Source organism: Suncus etruscus, chromosome X, assembly GCF_024139225.1.
Source record: "Suncus etruscus isolate mSunEtr1 chromosome X, mSunEtr1.pri.cur, whole genome shotgun sequence".
NCBI classification, from domain to species: domain Eukaryota; kingdom Metazoa; phylum Chordata; class Mammalia; order Eulipotyphla; family Soricidae; genus Suncus; species Suncus etruscus.
In genome coordinates, this window is record NC_064868.1 from 39975628 (window position 1) to 39983842 (window position 8215).

Consider the following 8215-nt stretch of genomic DNA (forward strand, 5'->3'; position numbering starts at 1 on the left):
CCAGTTAAAAGAAGAAATATTACAGAAGATAAGAGAATCCATACAAATGAAACTAAGGTAAATTAAAAACAAGTTAGCAAGCCATAATAGCAGAATTACACATGCGGAGAATTGCATAGAGGAACTTGAAGAAAAACTAAAAGCCAGCAATGACAAAAAAAGTCACTTAGGAAACAAGAGACAAAACATTGAATGAAAATATAAGGTATTTAATGAACAATGACAAAAAATATGTTTTATAGAGGCATACCAGATGGGGAGGAAACAGGGAAAAGCAAAGAACAACTAGTGAGGGAGATAATAAGAGAATTCTTTCACTCTCTGAAAAGAGGCTGCTGTAGAAATCCAAGAGGCAAAAATGGTGCCAAACAAAATAAACCCTAACTGCAAAATCATTTCATGTACTGTATCTACAACCGTAGCTGATAAGTCTGAATCAAAGTCGCACATGAAATAATCGAAAACAGGCTGAGAGACAAACATTTGTAGTCTGGCAGTCTTCTACTTCATTTGGAGAGCAAGCTGCCTGACAGAACTGCTGTTTTTATTGAATACAGAGACTACTCCCCGGGGGGAATATTTTTTTGTCCCTCAATTCACATTACAGACAAGGCAAAGGGGCTGTGTTGAGGTGTATATGGGGTGCATTTACTATACCTCCTCTTTCTATACAGTCAGTGTAAAGAACACAGCCTGTGGTAAGAATTGGGAGGCCTTATCTTTTCTTTTCTTTTTTTGTTTATATATATATATATATATATATATATATATATATCGTTCATCAGTGCAACATTCCCATGACCAATATCCCAAGTGTCCTTTCTTTCCACCCCCCACCAGCCTGTACTCTAGACAGGCTTTCTACTTCCTTCATACAGTCAGATTTTGTTATGATAGTTCTCAGTGTAATTATTTCTGTGACTGCACTAAATGATCCCTGTGGTGAGCTTCGTGTCGGGAGCTGGACCCTCCAGTCCTCCTCTATTTTGTCTCTGAGAATCATTACACAAATGTTTTTCATTTCTCTCAAAACCGAAAGATGAGGGAGACCATTCTGTGTTTATCTCTCTCCCTCTGACTTATTTCACTCAGCATAATAGATTCCATATACATCCATGTATAGGAAAATTTTATGACTTCATCTCTTCTGATGGATGCATAATATTCCATTGTGTATATGTACCAAAATTTCTTTAACCATTCATCTATTGTGGAACATCTAGGCTGTTTCCAGAGTCTGGCTATTGTAAATAACGCTGCAATGAATATAGGTGTGAGAAAGAGATTTTTGTATTGTACTTTTCTGTTCCTAGGAGTGGTATAGCTGGATCATATGGGAGCTCAACTTCCAGCTTTTGGAGAAATCTCCATATTGCTTTCCACAAAGGTTGGACCAGACAGCATTCCCACCAGCAGTGAATAAGAGTTCCTTTCTGTCCGCATAAGTCTGAATTGACTTGTTCTCATTTTTCCTGATGTGTGTCAATCTCTGTGGTGTGAGATGGTAACTCATAGTTGTTTTTATTTGCATCTCCCTGATGATTAGTGATGTGGAGCATTTTTTCATGTGCCTTTTAATCATTTGTATTTCTTTTTTGTCAAAGTATCTGTTCATTTTTTCTCCCCATTTTTTGATGGGGTTAGACTTTTTTTTTTCTTGTAAGGTTCTGTCAGTACCTTGTATACTTTGGATATTAACCCCTTATCTGATGGATATTGGGTGAATAGTTTCTTCCACTTAGTGGGTAGCTGTTGTATTCTGGGCACTATTTCCTTTGAGGTGCTTAATATAGTCTCATTTATTTATTTCTGTTTTCACTTGTTTGGAGAGTACAGTTTCCTCTTTAAAGATACCTTTAGTCTCAATGTCATGGAGTGTTTGACCTACATGTTGTTCTATATACTTTATGGTTTCAGGTCTGATATCTAGGTCTTTAATCCATTTGGATTTTGTCTTTGTACATGATGTTAACTGGAGGTCTAAGTTCGCTTTTTTACAAGTGGCTAGCCAGTTCTGCCAACACCACTTATTGAAGAGGCCTTCCCTGTTTCAATAAGGATTTCCTGCACCTTTATCAAAAATTGGGTGAATCTGGGGAACATTCTCTGAGTACTCAAGCCTGTTCCACTGATCTGAGGGTCTGTCTTTATTCCAATACCATGCTGTTTTAATAGCTATTGCTTTGTAATATAGTTTAAAGTTAGGGTGAGTAATACCTCCCATATTCCTTTTCCCAAGTATTGCTTTAGCTATTCGAGGTTGTTTATTGTTCTAAATGAATTTCAGAAATGTTTGATCCACTTCTTTGAAAAAATGGCATGGGTATCTTTAGAGAGTACGTATTGAATCTGTACAAAGCTTTGGGGAGTATTGTCATTTTGTTTTATTCTAGCTAGCTGAAGTACCCAAGTTTTTCGCAGCTCTTAATAGCAGCAGAAAACCCTGTTTCTAAATTCTCTAACGATTAAAACAAGTATCTTGAGTCTCCTCAGTTGTTCCAGATAGGTCTTTTCTAAGACACATCTAATCCCCCACCCTCAAGAATGAACATGACCAGATAAAGCAGAGGTGGAGAACAAGTACAACACAAAGAGCCAACATTTTAAACTGTGAGAGTCAGAGAGCCACACCACACAGTGACCTGCCAAAACAGACAAACACCCACATAAAAGCTTCTAATTTTAACAATAATATATTAAACACATATTGCATTTTGCCATTTTGAATGAGGGTAAAAATCCTGCAGTGATGGTGAGGGTGTGCTGCGTCCTCCATACTAAGAACTAACAGCAAGATGTGACACAACATGTGACACACCCCCCTCCTCGTTGGCCCGTGCAGTAGTTTCCGAGGGATGGGAGACAGGATGACGCAGCCTGGGGGCGGGACTAGCCCTCGGAGATCTCTCCTCAGAGGTCCTCCTCAGAAGCAGCAGAACAAAATCCAAACTTGACAAAGAGACACAGTATACAAAATCATGATAAGAGGCAAAGAGCCGCATTCATTTTGGCTGGGAGCCACGTGTTTGCCACCCCTGGGATAAAGTCTTGCAATATCTTCCCACACTGCCTGCACAGTGAGAACACAGGGACCTTTGGCTTGGAAAGTGTTCAGAAATGTGAACTCTGACTTGGATTTAGATTCAGGTGCTCCACTCGACTGCCGTGGCCCCTCCAAGGAAACCACTGCCCTCTCCCACAGCCCTTGGGCAAGACTAGAGTCTGCCAGACCCCAGCAGAAGAGGCAACTCCAAGACCAAGCTGTGCGAGGAACCTAAGGAGGCTGCCCTGCCATGGCGCACAAACATCTGACACTGAGCCAAGCAGATCTTGAGCTGTCTTTATTGACATTGGGTGTTGGGAAACGGGTGTTTCCCAAGGGGAAGGAGGTGTCAGGGAAAGGGGTGTTAGGGAAAGGGGGTCAGGAAACGACTGGGCACCCCTAGTCATCCATGCTTTCCTCCGAGTCGTCGGAGTCTTCTTCTTCCACCTCCTCCCGGCGCCGCTTCCCGGCCACTCTCTCCCGGCGCAGAGACATCTTCTTAGCCGCCTTCTTGTATTTCTTCATGTCCTTGCGGTATTTTTTCCGCAGCTGAGCAGCCAAGTTGGCGAACCGCTCGTATTCCTTCTTGCCGAGCCCGCGCCAGATGGCTCCGAGGCGGCGGGACTCTTGCACCAGGGACAGGTTGGGGTGGTCGGCCCGGAGCTGGGGGCGGTATTCCTGGCAAAACAGCAGGAAGGCCGACATCGGTCTTTTCGGAGCCTTGATGTTCTTCCGGCCTTCCATTGAAGGGTCGTAGCTCCTCGTCTCGCGGGCGAAGCAGGCGTAGTTGTTTATCTTCCTCTTAGGACGCAGGTTGGACCGTCGGCTTCGCCGGCGTCCCTGGCACCGAGGCTGGGCTTGGCGCCTGCCCGGGGACCCTTTTCTTACCGCCATGACCCTGGGTGTCCTGTCGCGGTGTTGAGCGCGGTGCTGGGACTGACCTGCGGCCTGCGGTGGCTGCCCTGATGGCCGTCGTCGCCCCACAATGTGCCTTTGTGACATCTCTGGGTGCGTGTCAGAGCCTGGGGCTCAGCCGGTTGCCATGGTTCCCGCTGAAACTTTCCCCAGCAAATATGTCATGTCAAGCCAGGGGCAATTTCTGAGCACTTAGCCAGGAGTAACCGATGAGCATCAAACGAGTGTGACCAGAAAAACCAAAAAAAAAAAAAAATAGTAGAACATTATAACTCGTGTTTTTTTTTTTTACAATGAAGTCAAGTTTTGCAATCTCTAGTATGAGTACCACTCTACTAAATTGTTATATATTTTCTTTTTGCCCACATTCTTCCCTCCTTTTTGGTTGTGATGTCCAGATGAGGGGGAGACACACATCTTTGGTTGTGACCGTTACCTTTTTTTTTTTTTTTTCAAATTGTTCTAGTTAACCCTCACCCAAATGGGTAGAGTATTTTTTTTTTATTTGGCTGTGGGACTCGCCAAGACTCTGGCTCCCTTAGTTGCGATTCTTCTCTATGTTTTTAACAGTAGTTGTATTCTATATTTGTTGGTGTTCAAACATGATCTAGCTGCGGTACTTTCTGGAGATTACTGTAGTACTCACATTCATGCTCTGTGGGGAGTCACATTCCCAAACCCAGTGCTGAATATATTTGCTTAGCTTTCTGAGTATTTTTCCACAGGATGCTCATGCAAAATAGGGATCTCAGAAATCAGAGCTGTCGGGCAGATATAATTGATTGTACAGTGGGTAGGCCACTTGTCTTGCAATAGGCTAGCCTGAGTTCAATCCCCTATAATTTATATAATTTCCTGAGCAACAGGAAAAATGATTTCTGAGGACAGAGACAGGAGAAAGTCCTAAATACACCAAGGTATATCTCCCAACCAGCAAAAACAAAGAATTAAGTATAGCAAACATGATACTACATAAACCAAACGCAAGCAAATTCTGCTTTAAAATCACCTTCTTATTTTCTCCCTTAATCCAACAGTTAAACGTTTTGCTGAGTCTCGAAGGCCCATCAAAATTTCCATTATCTTAGATGTTGAATGATGTTCATAGTTACTTTCACTTTGGTCTACATGTTTTTAAATAATATCTCTAATAGAATCACTGATCACTCTAAGATAGCTATAAAGTTGCTCATGATTGATTTTCAGTCGTACAATGTTTCAATACCTACTCCTTCTCCAATACACATTGTGCATCTGGCTCACAACTCTATTGTGTTTGGTTATGATTACCATACTATTTTATATCCCAAATTGAGTGTGAACCTTCTATGCTTATCCCTCTACCTTTGTCTCATTTCACTTCAACTTAATATTCTCCATATCCATATATAAGCACATTCCATGACTTCATTTTTCCTTTCAGCTATGTAGTATTCCATATTGTAGATGTACCACCATTTCTGTATAAATTCATCTGTTCTCAAGCATTTGAGTAGTTTCCAGATTCTGGCCACTGTAAACAGTGCTGTAATGTACAGAGGAATACAATAGGAGTGCACAAACCTTTTCACATTGTGTTCTTTGGTCCCTAGGGTATATCCCAGATATAGTATTGATGGTTCATATAGAAGCTCAATTTTTAGGTTTTTGAAGAATATCAATGTTTTCCAAAAAGGCTGGATCAATTCACAGTGAATGAGAATTCCTTTTCCTTGCATTCACAACAGAACTCACTAGTCTTGTTCTTTTTGATGTAAATATCTCATTGTCATTTAATTTGCATCTCCCTGAAGACTATAATATTGAACATTTTTCATGTGCCTTTTGACCATTGGTATTTATTCTTTGACAAAGCTCCTGTTCATGTATTCTCCTTATTTTTTGGAATAGGATGTTTTTTCTTATAAGGTTCAAACTGTTTTATATTAACTTCATATCACAGGAGTATACAGTAAATACATTCTTTAAATCTATAGGTGGTCTTTGTATCCTGCTCACTTCTTACTTAAAGTTTATTAATTTATTGTAATCCCACTTGCTTATATTTGCACTTCTTGCTTGGTCAATGGTGTTCTATCCTTGAAGATGCCATTAGCTGTAGTGTCATGGAGAGTTCTTCCTTATCATTTCAATTATTATATTAAAGTTTTTAAGCCATTTTATTTGACCTTTGTGCAGTGTGTGAGTAAGAGGTCTGACTTATTTTTTCTTATACATAGTTGTTCAAATTTCCTAACACACTTATTAATTTTTGGTCCTATATAAAAACTAACTTACATATAGTTGCAGATCTGTCTCAGTATATTCAGCTATATTAATCTGATCTGAAAGTGTTTTTTATTCCATTACCATACTGTTTTAATTATTACAACTTGCAGTAAATTTTGAAGTTGGAAAAAGAGATGCCTCCCATATTTTCCCTCAAAGAGTATTTTATATATTCAGTGATGGGCAATTGTTTTATACAAACTTCCGAAGCATTTGAATTATTTCCTTAAAAAATATCATGGGTATCTATATAGAAGCAGCATCAAATCTGTCCAATGCTTTGGGGAATATTACCACTTTAATGGTGATAATTCTCCCAATACATGAAGGTAAAAATTTTCCATTTCCCTGTGCCACCTTTTATTTCTTGAAGTAGTGTTTTGTAGTTTTTTCCATATATGTCTTTCACCTCTTCAGTTGATTTTAATATTTTGAGGCATAATTATAAATGGGGTAGTTTTTGTAATATCACTTCTACTTCATTATTTGTAAAAGTCACAGACTTTTGAGAATTTATTTTGTAGCCTGCCAATTTTGTATAAAATGCATTCTTCCTAGAAGCTTTTGGTAGAGTCTTCAGGTGGTGGAAAATGTGCACTGATGAAGGGGTCGGTTTAGGAACATTGAATAACTGAAAACTCAACACTAACGACTTTGCAACTGTGTATATAAATTTAATTCAAGTAAAAAATGTTAAATAATGTTGCCTGTATTCTTTCATGGATTTGATCCTTGAGAGCTTCCATGTTTGACAGTCTCATGGCTAAGGAAAATAGTGCATGTTTATTTTGAATACACTTTAACTCCTGTTGTATTAAATTAATTTTGATAATTTAAACACTTATTAAATATGCCTGTTTTAATGCATTTCATTCATTTCCTTAAGAGGATTTATAGTAAAATTAATTTGGAGGATTTAAAATACAAGTAATCCATTATCAGTTGTCTTTAATAATTATTTTTTCCTAAATGTATAATAAGAAAAAAGATATTTTATTTAATGTGATGTAGCTTACAATAAGAAGCAATGTTTTCTACTTATTGTGTATGTCATTATGTTTCTTTTCAAGTGAAAATATCTGGATTAGCATCATCTGCCTTAAAAAACGATAATAAACATTATTTAAATAATTTTTGTTAGTAAGTTATTTTTTCTTTTTTGTATAATCAGATACAGTGATGAGGATTATTACACAAAGAAAATGAACTTATAACTCAAAAAGAAAAAGAGATGTTCCCACAATTAGTATTCTTGAACTTCTGAGACTTAAGTCTTATGGTCTAATGATATATTAAAACCAAATACTTTAATTTCAGTTTTACTTTGGTACCTCTATCCTTGAAGGGACATGTAAGACTCTGTTGATACCATGCAATGTAGGTGATAGTAAGCTGAAGGGTAGATAAAGGCTATGGACTGGTCCAGAGAGCAGTTTCCTCTCTCTTATAGTATTTGGAAAAGGTAGGGATTATTTGGAACCTAGCATGTCCTTTTTTTACTCCAGTTTCCCTGCTCACAATTTAAAGCACTGTAACATGTTTCTTGCCACTAATGTTTATTCTATATATACCTGCTTACTTGCACTTGCCTTAAAGCAAGTGTTTCTCAAATAAGAGATTACTAGATTGCAGCCTTTCTGTTTGCAAAATGGAAAGAGCTGTGCTCATTGGGCTTTATATTGGAAAAAGTTAATAGTTAACTATGGCTGAAGAACAGATATTTCCAAAACTTAGTACCTTAAAACAGCAATGATCCTTGATTCACCTTCACAGTTTTTTTTGTGGTTTTGTGTGTGTGTGTGTGTGTGTGTGTGTGTGTGTGTGTGTGTGTGTGTGTGTGTGTGTATAAATACCCGGTGATGCTCAGGGGTTACTCCTGGCTATGCGCTCAGAAGTTGCTCCTGGCTTGGGGGACCATATGGGACACCGGGGGATCAAACTGCGGTCCGTCCAAGGTTAGCGCAGGCAAGGCAGGCACCTTACCTCTAG

The 8215-nt window shown here is 38.9% G+C and overlaps 1 protein-coding gene and 1 non-coding gene across 2 annotated transcripts; both read right to left on the reverse strand.

Annotated features, from left to right (window-relative positions):
• Positions 1–582: 582 nt before the first annotated feature.
• LOC125999818 (small nucleolar RNA SNORA51) lies at positions 583–715 on the reverse strand. Its single transcript, XR_007492286.1, has one exon. It is a non-coding gene; the product is annotated as a small nucleolar RNA SNORA51 (small nucleolar RNA).
• A 2727-nt stretch (positions 716–3442) lies between these two features.
• On the reverse strand, positions 3443–3937 carry LOC125998836 (high mobility group protein C-like). Its single transcript, XM_049766894.1, has one exon. The coding sequence runs from the start codon at positions 3935–3937 to the stop codon at positions 3443–3445; it is 495 nt and encodes a 164-aa protein (XP_049622851.1).
• Between the last annotated feature and the right edge of the window lie 4278 nt (positions 3938–8215).